The 16,055-nt window shown below is 52.9% G+C and overlaps 2 protein-coding genes across 3 annotated transcripts in view; one reads left to right on the forward strand and one right to left on the reverse strand.

The window, feature by feature from the left end:
• Window positions 1–3: 3 nt before the first annotated feature.
• On the forward strand, window positions 4–8,969 carry ZFTA (zinc finger translocation associated). Of its 2 annotated transcripts, XM_049644158.1 has the most exons (5): window positions 4–142; window positions 2,344–2,841; window positions 3,369–3,755; window positions 4,020–4,580; window positions 4,819–8,969. In XM_049644158.1, exons 1-5 carry the CDS (start codon window positions 4–6, stop codon window positions 5,280–5,282), a joined length of 2,049 nt encoding a protein of 682 aa, XP_049500115.1. In that variant the 3' UTR covers window positions 5,283–8,969. The 2 variants fall into 2 exon arrangements, with proteins under 2 accessions (XP_049500115.1, XP_049500107.1); XM_049644150.1 differs by having other exon boundaries at window positions 4,020–8,969.
• A 1,016-nt stretch (window positions 8,970–9,985) lies between these two features.
• RTN3 (reticulon 3) overlaps window positions 9,986–16,055 on the reverse strand; it is a 59,358-nt gene continuing 53,288 nt past the window's right edge. Inside the window, exons 3-7 of the mRNA XM_049644325.1 lie at window positions 15,018–15,156; window positions 14,512–14,581; window positions 13,241–13,287; window positions 12,340–12,398; window positions 9,986–10,915 (exon numbers count right to left, since the gene is read on the reverse strand). Of these exons, the coding sequence (XP_049500282.1) occupies window positions 10,870–10,915; window positions 12,340–12,398; window positions 13,241–13,287; window positions 14,512–14,581; window positions 15,018–15,156 (361 nt within the window). The 3' untranslated portion in view covers window positions 9,986–10,869. The remainder of the gene's footprint in view (window positions 10,916–12,339; window positions 12,399–13,240; window positions 13,288–14,511; window positions 14,582–15,017; window positions 15,157–16,055) is intronic.

Raw genomic sequence — 16,055 nt, forward strand, 5'->3', positions numbered from 1 at the left:
CGCATGGAGCCCGGCGGGGACCACCGGAGCCGGAGCGGCGGCGGCAGGGGCGGCCCCGGGCCAGCAGCGGCCTCGGCACGGGGCCGACGGCTGCCGCCCGCCGGATCGAGCGGCGGCGCGGAACCCGAGGAGGACGACGGCGGTAAGAGCTGGGGCCGGCGGCTCGGGCGGGGGCCCCGGCATGGGGGAGGGGAGGGCTGCGGCTCCGGGCTCCGGGCCCCTCTCCGCCGCCGAACAAAGGGGGGGACGCGGGCAGGGCGGCCGGGGGCGCCACCTGGCGGGCGCGGATCGCGGCTGCAGGGCCAGCGGGGGAGCCCCCCGCCCAGCTCCCGGGGTCCGCCCGCGGGGCTCGGGCGGATTCCCTCCCCCTTAAAGGGCCCCGCGGCCCCCGCCTCAGAGACCAGGCCGAAGGGTCCCCAAAGGGCCTGGCCAGGCGCCGTGGGGCGCGCGCTGTAGGCTCTTGGACTTGCGCCCCCGCCCCTTTCTCTTTCAGACTCCCAGGTGGTCTCCCTTATCCGGCTGTCTCTTAAAAGTCTGCCCAGACTATGGGTCGCTTTCGGGGGGCTTTCCCCTAGAGGAGCTGAGCTGGGAACTCCGCTGCTTTAAGTCGCGCTGCTCCTCCCCTCCTGTGGCCTTGCTTGCAGACAGGAATCCTTTTTCTTTTTCCCCATGTTCTTTCTAGGAAAGAGCTTGGCTTGCGCCTCGGGGTGGGGGGTGGGGGGACCCACCACTACCTAACCCACCGCGGGCAGTTTCTAAAGGGATGGGCTCGCTCACAAAGGCAGATACCCCTCCCGTCCGCGCGTTATCGCCTCCCTTCTTTTCAGAAAATTTTGCCACAATTTGTCAGCTATAGTAGGACCAGCCCGTCCTCCCCGTTCTCTCCCAGAGGACACTGTTTCTTCATTCCCCTGCTGAAGGGTCAGCGCCTTAAGACCCGTGACGGTTCTGTCCAGGCTAGGGAGACTCTGCCCTAATCTTCGAGCTCCCCTCCCAGAAACTCCCCATCCCCTTTTGTTTTTAAAGAATCTCAGCTCCTCCCCTTTTTTGGGCTCTTAAAGGGCCAATCCACCTTAGACTAGCATAGATCCAGCGCTGGAAGAATGCTTAGAGACCAGCTAGCCATCCAGTGCCTTTTCAGACAAAGAGGCTTAGGCCCAGAGAGCCACACGACCTATCAAAGATCACAGAGCAAGTTACCGGTGAAACCATACTGGAACCGAGGTCTCTGACTTTGAAGCCACTGCTTTTTTTCCTCTGGATCTACCGAAATCAAAACAAGCAAACACCACAATGGTGACAGGAGTCCTCTCTGGTCCTGTCTTTTGTTTCTCTGACCCTGAGATTCTCCAGAGGGAGCATGACCACACTTGTCCATTCAGCTTATGTGGCCAGGAAACCCTTTTCTAAATAAAATAGGGTCCAAACTGCAAGGAAGGTGGGGGACCGCTTCGGGTGTCTGCCTGTTTGGCCAAAGGCAACACCACCGGGGTAGTGTGCTGTGCTTGGGCCTCTCCAGTGCCTGCCCCTTGATTGCTGGGCAGTGGCCGGCTCTCTGCCAGAGCAAAAAATAAATCCCCAGAAAGACTTAATGGGCTCCAGTGGGTGGTGGCCACTCCCTTCCGCAGAATCTTCAGTAGCCACTTTGGTGGCCCTCCTGCCGGTCCCCTTGCAGGGTGGTCGGCTCTCCCAGACTCTAGGGAAGTCAGGGTCCTAGAAACTCCTTTCCCTGGAGGTGTTGACAGCTTTGTCTTGGGGATCCCTCCCGTGGGTGCCTGTATTTGGGGAACCGACGATGCTTAGCACCCCCCAAAATGGGACTCTCAGAAGGCTGCATTGGAGGCATCATTGGAAAAAGGGGGAAGATCTTTGGGTGGGGCCCTCCTGGCTGGGGCCTCAGACGGGTGGGTCCTGTGTGCAGCCCTGGATGCAGACAGATGCCCCCTTTGTTCTTCTCGTCCCACTGCCCGCTCTGCTCTGGCCGGAACCGCCCCGGCGTGCTGCTCTCCTGGCTTCGCTCTTATAGCCCTCCTCCAAACAGGGTGCCACAGAGAGCCAGCTGCCTGCTTGGCCTTCACCTCATTTTTTAAAAAAAAAGTCAGAGCTCGCCCCTCGCATCCCTTCGTTCTTGGCCCTCTCTTAAAGGGTCCTCACTCTTCATAAAGGGGCCAATGCTTTGACTCCCTCCTCTCCCACATCCCTCTAGTTGCTGTTGCCATCCTTTTCCTGCCCCTGAACGACCCTTCCCCCGCCTCCCTTTCTCTGCAAAATCCCAGCCTGGGTTCTTTCCCTGGAAATCGGACATTGAAAAACTGTCTCCCTTCCCCCCCCCCCCCTCTTCAGGGCAAGATCTTCAGCTGGAAGGGGGTGCCTTGGGGTCCTGGGGGAGTGCCCCCCTGCCCTCCTCCAGGGCCAGGGGACCGGCATCTTCAGGCAGGAAATACTCAGACCACTGTGAGGCCCGGGCCTCGAGGCCGGGAAAGAGCCGCATCCCCGGCCGCGACCACCGGCGCTACTACCACGACCACTGGCGGCTGGAGTACCTGATGGACTTCAACCCCGCCCGGCACGGCATGGTGTGCATGGTGTGCGGCAGCTCCCTGGCCACCCTCAAGCTCAGCACCATCAAGCGGCACATCCGCCAAAAGCACCCCTACTCCCTGCATTGGAGCCCCCGGGAGAAGGAAGTCATCAGCAACAGCTGGGATGCCCACCTGGGGCTGGGGGCCTGTGGAGAGTCTGAGGGCCTGGGGGCCCAGGGGGCTGAGGAGGAGGAGGAAGAGGAAGAGGAAGAGGAGGAGGAGGGGGCCAGCCTGCAAGCTTGCCCGCCCAAGGGCCCAGGTAACGCAGGACTTGGAGAGGCAGGGGCGGGGGTGGCAGGTGGGGCCGCCTCCCCAGCCAACAAACGGATTTTCCTGAGCCAGTCACTGCTCTTTTTTGGGTGGGGTCTGCTTACTGCCCTTACCGTACAATACTGGGGGAGGGACAGTGAGGTGAGGGGGTCTCCCGCATCCCACCCCCCCCAGAGAGATTCGGCGTTCTGCGGATGTAGAAGGTTCAAGGAGACTGGAGGTGGGGGGATGGGGGGGGGGAAGGCTGGGAGGAGAGGGTGCTGGAAAGGTCCGGCCTGACAGTGAAGTCCGGGGAAGGGGCCAGAATCTGGGTCTCCGGGAGGAGCGGGTGGGGCTTCGGGTTTGTGTGCAGGCAGGTTCGGAGGTGAAGGAGTCAAGGCATGGGGGGAGAGGGCGAGAAGGCCGAAGGTTAGGCAGAGCCCGAGCGAGGGAGAGGCTTGTGGAGGACCTGGCTGCCGCGGGGAGCTCCCTGGATCGCCAGCATCTCGGTTCCTAACCTCGCTCCGACCCTTTCAGGCAAAGCCCCAGCTGGTGAGGGCGGCCGATGCCAGCGGCGAGGGGGCCCAGTGGCACCCCGGGCTCGGCGTCGGCGCCTGTCAGCCTCCCGGAGGGCCGGGGGCAGCAGGGGGCTGGGGGCCCGGCGGCTGGAGCGGAGGCTGAAGGAGTCCCTGCAGAACTGGTTCCGGGCAGAGTGTCTCATGGACTATGACCCTCGGGGGAACCGGCTGGTGTGCATGGCCTGTGGCCGGGCACTGCCCAGCCTGCACCTGGACGACATCCGCGCCCACGTGCTGGAGGTGCACCCCAGCTCCCTGGGGCTCAGCGGCCCCCAGCGCAGCGCCCTGCTGCAAGCCTGGGGAGGCCAGCCCGAGACACTGTCTGAGCTCACTCGGTCCCCACCAGGTGCGAGGCCCATCCCTGGGCCGAGACCCCCCTCCCCCATATTAGGGCTGCAAAGTGGGGCCTGTGGCCAAAACCGGGAGGGACTCCTCTCCACACCCACACCCACACTCACCCACCCGCAGACAGGCACACACACACACACACACACACACACCCACACCGGCTGGGGCTTCTAGACAGGGGCTGGGGTGAGGACCCCTCTGCGTGGGTAAGGGCAACCCTGCCACCAGGCTGAGCCCCTCTCCCTCACCCCTTCCCCAACAGACGACGACCTCGTCCCCCAGGACCTGACCAGAAAGAGCCGGGACCCCGCCCCCACTGCCGGAGCCCTATCCTCTCAGGATCTCAGTCCCCCAGACGTAAAAAAGGAAGAGGCTGGCGGGGTCCCTGAGAGGCCCGGGCCGGCAGAGGAGGAGGAGGAGGAGGAGAAGGAGGAGGAGGGCGAGAGGGTGGGGGTCCCGGGCCGGTCGCCGCGGGGCCGTGACCACCGCCGCCGCTACCAGGAGCGCTGGCGGCTGGAGTACCTCATGGAGTTGGACGGCGGCCGGCGCGGCCTGGTGTGCATGGTGTGCGGGGGCGCGCTGGCCTCGCTCAAGATGAGCACCATCCAGCGGCACATCCGCCAGCGCCACCCGGGCTCCACACGCCTCAGCGGGCCTGTTAAGGCCCTTATCGCCCAGGAGTGGAGCGAGCAGGCCGCTCACCTGCTGGCCCTGGGGCTGCCCTGCCCCGAGTCCCCCAGGGACCCTGCCGCCCCCGGCACAGCCGCAGCCTCCGAGGAGGGGGGAGGGGAAGAGGAGGAGGAGCCGGAGGAGGAGTGGTGGGGTGAGCTGGCGCAGGGCCAGAGCAGGTGGCGCGGGAGAGTGGGGGCAGGGACCCGGGCCAGGCAGGGAGCGAAGGCTGGGAGTGCTGGGGTGGGAGGGGGTGGGGAGAGTGGAAGGCTGAAGGGGAGGCCGGGGAGGATGGGCCCGGAGGGCCGAGGCGGGCGGTCGTGGAGCCGAGACCCTGGACGCGGTCGGCTCGTCCTCCGCCGGCTCCAGTGCGGTCCTTTGTCCCTTCCTAGGCGACGTCCCGCTCTCCCCAGGGGAGCCGTCGGAACGGCCCGCGGAGGAAGAGGACGACGACGAGGACGGCCAGGAGCCCGGGGGACTCGCCTTCCCGCCGCTGCCCCCTCCGCCGCCGCCGCCGCCGCCTCCGCCCCCGCCCCGCAGCCGAGAGCAGCGGCGGAACTACCAGCCGCGCTGGCGGGGCGAGTACCTGATGGACTACGACGGCAGCCGGCGCGGCCTGGTGTGCATGGTGTGCGGGGGCGCGCTGGCCACTCTCAAGGTCAGCACCATCAAGCGGCACATCCTGCAGGTGCACCCCTTCTCCATGGACTTCACGCCCGAGGAGCGCCAGACCATCCTGGAGGCTTACGAGGAGGCGGCGCTGCGCTGCTACGGCCACGAGGGCTTCGGGCCGCCGGCTCCGGCGCCGCGCGACGGCGGCGCGGACCTCAAAGCGGGCGCCATTTGTCGCGCGTAGCGGGCTCGCGGGGCGGCTCGGCCCTGTGCTCGGCCGGCCCTCGGGCCGGGACGCCCAGCTTCCCGCGGCACTGACCGCCGCAGCTGCCCCCCCGCTGGCCGGGCCGGGCGGAGATAGGAATTGGGTGGGGTCGCCGGCTTCCGCTCGGTGCCCAGGAGCACCCCCCCCCCGCCGGGGCCGGTCGGTGCGCTGCGGGAAGCGCGCGCTCGCTTCGGATCCGGAGCCCTGGCCCTCCCCCGCGCTGGGCCCCACGTTTCCCGAAAGGCCACCTTGGCCTCCGAGCGTGTGCACGTTGGGTTTCCAACCCCGGCCCCGCGCCGGGCCGGGGTGGGGGTGCCGACAGTCAGTATTAGGGCCCCAAGGGTAGGGGGGAGGGCAGGAAGGCCGCGCCGGCGCCGTCCCTGGGCGGGGGCCCAGTTCCCCGCGGCGTTGCACGCGGGCAGGCACGGTCCCCGGGGTCGCGGGCGGCTGCCGCCGGGACCTCATTGGTATTCGCGGCCGCTCGGAGGCCAGGACTGCGGACGAGGGCTTCCAGTGGGGGGCGGGGCGGCGGGGCTCGGGAGCCCCACCCCCGGGCGGCGAGGACACCAGGGACCGCGGGCGGGCGTCCCGGAGGCGGGGGCGGAGCTGGGCTGGGGCTCCGGCAGCTGCGCCAGCCCTCCCAGGCGGGCTCTGGGGACGGTGCGCCCCGCGGCCCCTCCCGCCTCCTCCGCTCCTGCCACGCCCTCCCGGGCCCCGATCTTGTAAAGGGATTAGCACTTTTCTTCTTTGCTCCTCTCCTGCTCTGAAGGCCTCCGTTTCCCCCTAAACTCAGTCAGGCACTCCTGCTCTATCGTTCCCCGACAGTCCGAGCCCGGGGCACTGGAGGTCCCGGCAGTTGGCGTTCTATTCCCGTCCCTTCCTGTCCCCCTTTGTACACGGTGGACGTGCCACCCATTCTCAGCACCCAAGGGCCTGGGGCCGGGCCTCGGCCTTCCTTTCTCTAACCCGCGGCAGCGCCAGGCCCAGTGGGGCCGGGAAGGGGCCCCGCGATCTCCCAGGCAGGTCCGAGTGGGATGTGTAGATTCATTCTCCTGTGGAGAACAGGTGGCCCCGAGATCAGGCCCTTTTTGCTCTTTGTATTTTATTTTGAAACTGTATTTAATGCTTTTATATGAAAGGGGGAGGGGCGGGGAGCGAGCTGTCCCATTCACCCTTATGTGCAAATGTCTTATTTATTATACTTGTATCAGAGATAAGCTGTGAGGTGGCGGAGGAAGGACCTACAGGAAGGAGTGAGGACAGAGGTGGGGCTGGGGGACCCCAAACATCCCACACTAATGTGTGACCCTCCTCCGGGGCCTGTCCTCAAGTCTCCGGGCCCCAGTGTCTGCTCTTCACATAGCCAGGCCGGTTCCTTTGGTCTTAAAGCCTGAGAGTGGGGAGGTGAGTGGGCGGACTTGAGGGTTGGGTCTGGAGGTGGAGGGGCCCTGGCACTTGGGGCCAGGGTCGGCCTCTGTGGGTGGGTGGGAAAGCCCAGTGCAAAGAGGAAGCCCTTCCTCATCCCAGCACCCCCAGGCCAGAGCCCAAGGTTCAAGTGCCTCAGGCCCAGTCCCCTGGACTCATTCCTGATTGGGAATTGGATTTTATACCACGGATTTTATAGCATTTTTATATAATTCAAGATTGTCAAAGCTGGAAAGACCTTGGAGATCAACCAGTACCTGCCCCCTTAACCCCTTTCCCAGATAAGGTAGTGAAGGACAGAAACTGAAATGATCACACAGCCAGGTAGGAACAGTATAGAACTAGAATGGAAATCCCGACTCCCAATTCAGTGTTGTTTGCACTACACCACACTGCCTCCCAGTCTCTGTAAATTCGTACAATTTCTTTTCCCACTAGGCCTGCCAAAGGATGGCACATGCTGGGTGCTGCAGGCCGTTTCAGTGCAGTCGTGACCTGGGGATGGCAAAGAACTGCACGCCTCCTGGGAACGAGCAGTCTCCAGGCCACCACAGGCCTCAGCTCCCGGGTTGGGGCGGCAGTCTTCATCAGAACCCCACAAGTGGGGCTGACACCTGTCCCACGGCCTCTCCGGTAGGGCAAGGGCTCTGGTATTCTCTGGGTTTTGTTGCAAATGCCACCAGCGATTCAGGAAATCCTGCATGAGCTGTCGGTTGACTGAAAAGTGAATTCCCAGTGTGTTTGAAACTCCCAGGGTTTTTGAGACAGTATTAAAAGCTTGAGAACAGGGATTGCAGATGGCACCAGGCTGGGCACTGCCATTCTTTTATTTTCCTTCGTGCACGTTGTTTTCAGATCCAGAACGAGTATTTTACCACTTTTACTACCCTGCCTGTTCAGAAACAGTAGGCAAAGTGGGGTGACCTATTCTGGTCACCCAAGCCCACTGCCCAAGTTCAGGTCAGCCAGGACAGAGAGCGGGTTAGGAATGGCTTTTCCCCTTGATAGGGAGAGAGGCCTTAGGAAGACAGGAGTCAAAGTCTTCATGGAGAGGCAGCCCCAAGCACTCCACGGGTTCCCAAAGTGTGGCCACGGGGACCGGTAGCTTCAGCATCACTTTAGGAACCTACTAGAGATGCAAATCCTTGGGCCCCACCCTGATGAATCAGAAATGGGCGGCACCCAGCAGTCCTTTCTGATAAGCCCTCCAGTGATCATGAAGCTGAAGATCTAAGCCCCAGTGACCCGAGTGCCACTGTAGTGATTCCTGCTTTGACGGCGGCCATGGCCTCTTGGGTTAGGGGTCAGGGGGGTTAGGTGGTCCTCCTCTCTAGGTGCCTCCTCCTTGCCTTGGGAAGTCTGACATGAACAGGTGAAGTTTCTTCATGAAGTTTTTGTTAATGGTATGCTTGCTATTATGGCCAATATGTAAATGTTACTCTGAATCCATATTTATATACCATGTTAGTGACATTACTCGAACATTTGTATGTGTATTTGTGAAGTTGTTTGCATCAGTTATTTTTTAAAAATTTCAGCCTAAGTTTTCTAAGAGGTATGTTGAATAAATTTTTAAAATCCAGCTTAAGGGTCATGGCAGCCTTAGTTTTGGGGGAAGAAAAAACCTGAAGTGATGACAGTTCTTTGAGCAAAGACCTGATGTATGTAGTGTCCGCTTTCCATGGTGACTCAAGCACACGGTGGCTCTGATTTATAGGCTGCTTCATGTTGCAGACGGGAAACCCTCCTAGGTCGGTGTGAGGCTGAACCGGGACAACAGACCCTCTGGCCCTTCCCACTCCTCATCTTCCTAAGGTCACCTCTCAGAGGGTCTCCGTGATCTTTCAGAAACCAAATGCACAGCTTTGCTCTACGATGGAAATTCTGCAACCTTGGGAACTATGACCAGTATCAACTAGTAGGTGCTTTTTAAAGCCTCAAAGGTGGAGTGGGGATGGGGGCCGGTGGAAGCCTGGTTCTTACTTTACCCAAACTGTGTATAAAGAATAAAGTTAGCAGAACGACACCGCAGTCACTGTGGTTTTTTTTTCTTTCAATTTTTTTTTATTAATAACACATCAATTTGCAGTTTTACAGGAACCAAGATTCAAGTTCCTTAGGTGCTACTGTATTTTTATGTTGCACGCACATACACGCACACACGGTTTCATTAGTAATATTTCACCTATGGGTTTTTCTTAAGAAAAAAAAAAAAACAAAACAACTCCTGTGTGGCACAAAGATCTGTCCAATTACCTAAATACAGCAGTAACAAAACAAAACAGCTAGGTGTGGAGGCTTCCAGTGCAGAAAAGGGTCCTTTGGAGGGGAAGCCCAAAAAGTTGATCAGTGCACTGACTTCCTGGGAGGGCGTAAGATAGGATGGAGAGTATGTTTCTGACTCTGACATGAAATCAGCTTAAAAATTCAAAAGGAAAGAGGGCTAAGAAAATAGGAAAATGGAGTAAGGCAAGGGTACCTTTTACCCATCTAAATGCTGAAGTAACTTCTCCAAAACAGTAGAAAGAAAATTTCCACTACCTTCTACAGAGTTGCACTGCTTTGGGACCGTCAAACACTATAGCCCTTACTTTAAAGTCACCAGCGCACATTCCCTCATGACTAGGAGTTTACAACCTGAAGGAGCTCAGACGACTTTTCTTTCAAGTTGACTGAATTTTCATGTTGGAAGGGGACAAAGACGCTGATCGGTCTCAACAGGAATCAGATTCCTGATCGCCCTCCATCCGATGTCGGTCTGGGTTGTTCTGTTAGCTTTCAGTTGTGCACGGAGTCCATCAACACAAGCTGGCCCTGCCTGGTCGCCTTTACCTAACGCTTCGGGGAAAGCACTCCCAGAAGGAGCACCCTGGGCCATGGCAGAGGCGCTAAGACATTTCACGCGCCTGAAGCCGAAGGAGCCGCAAACCGTAACACACACCCGTAAGCTAGCCTCAAAGTCAAAGCTCCCTGTGAACCACGGAATGCACTTCCTCACACTGGCCTGTGGCTTCTCCACCACAGACACACACAATCTCCTCTCAAGCCAGCTTGGCTTTGGTGCTTAGGGTAAGATGACGAGCACGGGGTAAGGATGTGGCATGGGAAGGAGGAAGCTGCAGAGAAAAGACAACAGCAAAAAAGGCCTTTTGTTTCTGTATTCACCTCTTGAGAATGTTTCCCCCCCATGGACTGAGACAGGATTACAATAACTCAACACCCGAGGAGCCCACATGCAGATTATTTTTTTTCTCTAACAAGTTTACAGCAGTTACAGACATTTATTTCATAATAAGAAAAGTACAACCATATTTATTAAACTCGAGGTGAGGTGGGCAGGGAAGGAGGAGGAAAGCACATTCAGGAATGAGTTCTCAAACTAAAGCTCAGAACTGGTGCCCACAAGAAACGACACAGACACCACCCTCCCAAATGGCGGGAACTTTCCTTTCTAGGGGTGAGCGGGAGAGGGAGGGCCTTCACAGTCCCACTTTCCGGTTCCAACCTTGGTTACCAGATGGCATTCCGGGAATCAGGAATGCACACTATCAGCTACAAGTTATTCATGGACTTGGAAGTTCTATCATTGCGTGAAGAAGAGGAATGTTAGGAGTAGCCGCTCACACTGTGGGGCAGGAAGATGGGGTCAGAGAGCTGCCAAAGACCCGTGGGAAGGAATCCCACTCTTGTCCCCGGATGATTTCCTCTTAAGTCAATCATCATTTCTTAACTTAAAAATAAGGGTAAAACTGACGGGAAGCTGCGTAAGACTAGTCCTCGAAAACTGGATGGCAGAATCCGAGGGCAGCGCTTTACCTTTCATTTTCTCCTTGACCTCCAACCTCTCCCCTTTCAAGCTCCAAGTAAAAGCCCCACCACCATTAAGGTACTGATTTACCCTATTAGATTCTTTCTTTATTCTTTTGGGTCCCAAGATATCAGTTCTTTTTGAAGTCCAACAATTCTTGTGCTTGATACTGAGGGTAAAGGGAAAGGAGGGGAGAAAACACCAAATTAAGAAAAGGAAGCTTGGAATGCAGGCTCGAGCTGACACGGAGCACGTTCCTTCATAGTACAAGTAATGACGTTATAACTATTAAGTGGTGTTTTAGTAACTGTTGCATTTCTGGTTTCCATGTACTTATTCTGCCTTTTTTTTTGCGATTCCTGGGAGTTTTGCTTGTATCCTATTGAAGAAAGAAAAAAGAGAAGGTGAAAAGACAGACATTGGTTCTAGGTTTTTACTTTAACAGTGACACTGGAAGACAGTCCTGAACTTGCTGGAGCACCGTGGAAACTTACCCTCCCATTCCCAACAGGCTTACTCTGGATGAAAAGAGGCAGGGGCCGAGGCCGGTCTGGGACGAGCTGAGGGGTCCACAAAGATCCATCCCCTCTCCCTGCCACCATGCCGGCTCCCTGTCCTGTTTCACTGCTTGCACCTCCTGGCCCCTTCACGGGGGGTTCCAGAGGAGAATAAGGGGTATCTGGGCATAATGCCTCCTATGTTCTCCACACCGGCAGTGCAAGAGCCCATTTCTCTGGGAATGCGAGGTTACCCACTAGTGCCCCAAAGGAACCGAGAGTCAAGGGTTGAGGTGACATATAAAAAGACGACAGGAGCAGGCGACAGTTCCCAGCCCCTCACCAGACACCAAAGCTACCCTTTATTTTGTGCATCAAGGTTACCCATCACTAAGGTCATTCACACACCAGTGTCGAAGCCACTCCAGCAGGGACTAACCAAGACCTTTTTAACCAAGGTTTAAAAGCTAAGCTATGACCATCTTTCCCAATGAGGAGCGAACAGCAACCAGATACATATTTGTGCTAACTGTCCTTGCCTGGTTTCAGCTCCAACGTATACCTAAAAAAGCGGAAGAGCAAGTAAAGACCCTGGCATCAAGCCCAAGTTGTGTGCATAGAGTCGGTTTTAGAAAAAGCACTAAAATCTGGGATATGAAAGGGACTGGAACTGGGGGTGGGGAGAGCACGAAAGAGATATAACTGCTTTTGAGGTTTTGTTTCTTAAATGTCTGAATATGGAAAAATGTTAATATTTTAATTAAAAGTATGGGTTCCTTAGTGTTTACTGTTAAGTAATTTAAAAAACTCCAAAAAACCCCAAATGGTTCCTTGATAGAGGGAGTCATAAAAATGTCTACCAGTATTTTATTACTACTTGATTTTAATATTAAATTGGTTTAAGAAAACAGAAAACGGGGATTTGGTAGTTTTAGAAAAGAGGTAGCTTTGCACCTTGAGTCATTTCTTTAGTAAATCTCTTATTTCTGAAAAGAGAGGGAAGAGTTTGGCTTAAAATTGATACACGTGAAAATAGATGCATGTGAGCTGGCAACCACGAACATTGAAAGGCCAATTCAAAAAGGCAAAGGTTCTAATTCCATTGATTCTTTTTAGTCTAAGACACAAAGGATATTTTTTTAAGGAAGCAGATGAAATAATTTCTAATAAAATCAAACTATTAACCAACATTTTTTCTTCAGGGTGAAAATTACTTTCTCTGAGTCAGTATTTTACAGAGGAGGCTAAAATTAATTGGGGAAAAACACACATGTCATAGTAAAATGTGGAACTTAAGCATACTTACTTTTCAACAATTGACTTGGTCTGATCGCGGGCGATGCCAACATAGTGATCAATCTGGGTCTTTAAGGAAGGAAAGAGACTCAGTTACGGCAACACACAGATTAACAATTTCCCTGAAGGTAACGTTCTGTTGTCCAGTTTAATAATTTTTTAAAAAAATAGTAATGAATACTCTGCGAAATGAAAATGTCCCGTTTAAAAAAATATATTTTAAAAACGTAAGGTTTCAGAATTTAAATTATGCCACAAACACCTCATACTCTGTTGGGAGTAAAAATCACTCATTTCTTTTGCTAAGGTCTTACTTGCTAGGTGTTTCCTTTAGAGACACTGGAGTAAAGCATTTTCTGAATACTAGAAACAGTCTAATCTATACTCTGTAATCACAAACGTGTTTTGGCTCCCACGTAAGACTAATTCATTTAATACCAAAAGGCATAAATAAAGTCTGTTGATGGATGACAACCTACAAAGAATAACCTTCTCACATCCACCAAGGCTCTGCACACGGCATTCCACAATGCAAACATCTTTCCACACCGATGGGATTCCCATAATAGCCTTGACGGTTTAAATTTCTTTTCAGATACCAGCTTTTATTTACTTAAGCATTTCTTCCAACTTAGTTTTTTGCACAGATAATGCATCCACCTGATTAAAACTTGAAAGACGCAGCGAGGCACAAAAATAAGTCTCCTTCCTACCCTTTTCTCTCCTCAACATTCAGTTTTTCTTGGTATAGGAAACCACTATTACCAATTTCATATAGGCTCCTGACTTATAAAATCAGACTGCAGAAATGGGTTAGAAAATGGTTGCTCCAAACTTTCGATGCCTAAATCGTGAACTGAAACTAGTCATAATCAACAGGCTTATCCGATTCAAAACAGATACGTGCTTACCTTGTACTTCTCATAGACAATTGGAACACTGAAAATGAGCAGTTCAGCTGTAAGAGAATCACAGGACACGGCAGGTATAAATGTGAGGCAGTCAAAAAGACCCAAGACTCAAGTAATACACACCATTTTTCCTCAGCAAATACAGGGAAACCTGAATCTTCAATATGAGAAATCCTACCTAGAGCCCTTAATTAAGGACAGTTAGCTATAGGGGCGCCTGGGTGGCTCAGTCGGTTAAGCGGCTGACTTCGGCTCAGGTCATGATCTCGCGGTCTGTGAGTTCGAGCCCCGCGTTGGGCTCTGTGCTGACAGCTCAGAGCCTGGAGCCTGTTTCAGATTCTGTGTCTCCCTCTCTCTGACCCTCCCCTGTTCATGCTCTGTCTCTCCCTGTCTCAAAAATAAATAAAACGTTAAAAAAAAAAAAAAAAAAAAAAAAAAAAAAAGGACAGTTAGCTATAGGTACACAGGCTGCCTGCCTTCTTTGTATTACAAACAATTTCCAAATTATGAAAATGATTTCTTCTTTAAAAATATTTATTTTTGAGAGGGGGGAGGGGCAGAGAAAGAGAGGGAGAGAAAGAATCCCAAGTAGGCTTTGTGCTGACACGGGGCTTGATCTCATGAACCATGAGATCGTGACTTGAGCCGAAATCAAGAATCAGACATTTAACCAACTGAACCAGCCAGGTGCCCGAAAATTATTTTTATAAGATCCCCATATTTAAACCAAATGTAGACAACTCTCCTTTACTTCTGTTTTGATACTTCTTTATAGTTGGGGATCTTTCAATAAACCTGTGGCCACAAACATAGGTTCTTTCAACATCCAGTTCAAGGTTTATGGATGTTAAAGGCTGGGCCGTGTGCAAAGAGTAGAGACACGCTGGGCATTCTCTTTGCTCCTACTTTTACCAATCACGGATGACCCTTGACACTGTGGATATTAGGGGCACTGATACCCCGTGCAGTCGAAAATCTGCATACAACCGCTGATCCCTCACCCCCAACTTTACTAACAGCCTACTGTTGGCCAGAAGCATTACTGAGAACACAGTCAATTAACACATATTTTGTATGCTGTATGTATTCTATACTGTATTCTTACGACAAGACTAAATGTTAGAAAATCCTAAGAGAAAATACATTTATAAATAATAATGTACTGCAAAAATTCTACGTATAAGTGTTATGATCCATGCAGTTCAAACCTGTGTTGTTCAAGGGCTAACTGTACTTCCAAGAGCATGGAGACATTTTCCTTGTCACCTTACCAAGAATCAGAAGGGTGATTCCATTGAAAACGGCACCAACATAGGTCATCAGCCACATGAAGACAGCCAGCTGGGAAAGCCAACATCAGAGGGTTAAGCAGGGATAATCATAATGTAAAATTTAGGTTAACTGATGCCATTCTTGTCTTGCCAATTGAGTCTGCATAAATTCAGTGATGTATACCATCAATCATTTCAAAATGAGGGTTACTTCATTTGCACCATACATTTGAAGGATGCATCAGACAATTCTGTAGTTCTCTTAAGCTCAGACTGTAACTGTATTTCTGCCAATTACATTCTCCTTGTTCTGAAGTTCTTCAGGTGCAGGAGACCCTTCCTATTGACTCCTATCCCCATTTCACTTCTGTCCCAAATACAGGAGACAAGAAGCATACATTTATTTTTGTGTGTGAGGAAACCCTGTTTACTGTTTTTCTTCTGAATTATAAGTTAGTCCCTGGTTCTCCTCAGTCTCACCACCAAAAGCTGTAGAAACAACTAACCTTCAAGGAGTCAACCAAATCTTCCACCAGAAAGAGACGAATAATGAGTTTCAGGGCCCTGTTGATGTGCACCATGGCAGCGTTCACGTAATTATGGAAAGCTTCTGAGGACAGGGTAATGTCTACATCCAGGTAGGCTCTTCCAGAAGAAGAAACAACAGTCATACATTTGACAAGAAAAAGAAGATCTCTTTCTGTTAGGAGAGCAGTTCTTTAGAGCGCTATACCCCCCCAAGGGCGCATTCTGGAAATCTGTAGGGGCATTTTTTGCTGTCACGGGGTGAGGAGAGGACACCTTTGTCCTTCAGTGGGCAGAGGCAGAGATGCCAGATGTCTACAAAGTGTGGGATGTTCTTACACAATAAAGAGTTGTCCTACATCCTGCATGACTTTCACTGCCTCACAGGATATTCATGAAGGCGTGAACCCATTTATAATTATCAAAAGCCCAGAGCATATAAAAACAAGGTATTTTCCCCATAGTTTTAACACATCCTGAATTTTTTAATACTGAATTTTGTTCATGCTAAACTTTACTGAGATGCTTTACTATTTTGAAAAATTACCTCTGTACTGGAGATTATACATCTAACTGCAAGTTCCTGATGTCTGTATTTATTTTGTGCGTGTAGTCATGTCCAAGCAGTTTAATATTGACTAGATACATATTATTTTATTATGAATAGCTTATCTTATTCCTTTATATTATAGTTATAGTCTATTTTTGAAATTTTGTTTGTAGATACCTATGAATCTCACTTGAAAATGATAAAGGAGGCATTGTAAAGTATTTGTTAACAAAAAGGAAGGTGCAGATACTGAGTTTACTAGGGTAAACTATAGAAAAAGGCAGAAAGACCTGGGTTTGTTTCCATCTGTTTCCAGATGCACTACAGAACTGACATGTAACCATGTGCTCCTAACTTGTTCATTCACTCAGTACTTACTGAGTGCCTACTGAGTATCAGACCCTCTGCTATGTGCTGGGCACATCAGGAAAGAGAAGGCTGCTTTTGCCTTAAAGAGCCTACAGTCTTC

This window comes from Panthera uncia, chromosome D1 (genome assembly GCF_023721935.1).
Source record: "Panthera uncia isolate 11264 chromosome D1, Puncia_PCG_1.0, whole genome shotgun sequence".
In the NCBI taxonomy this organism is placed as follows: domain Eukaryota; kingdom Metazoa; phylum Chordata; class Mammalia; order Carnivora; family Felidae; genus Panthera; species Panthera uncia.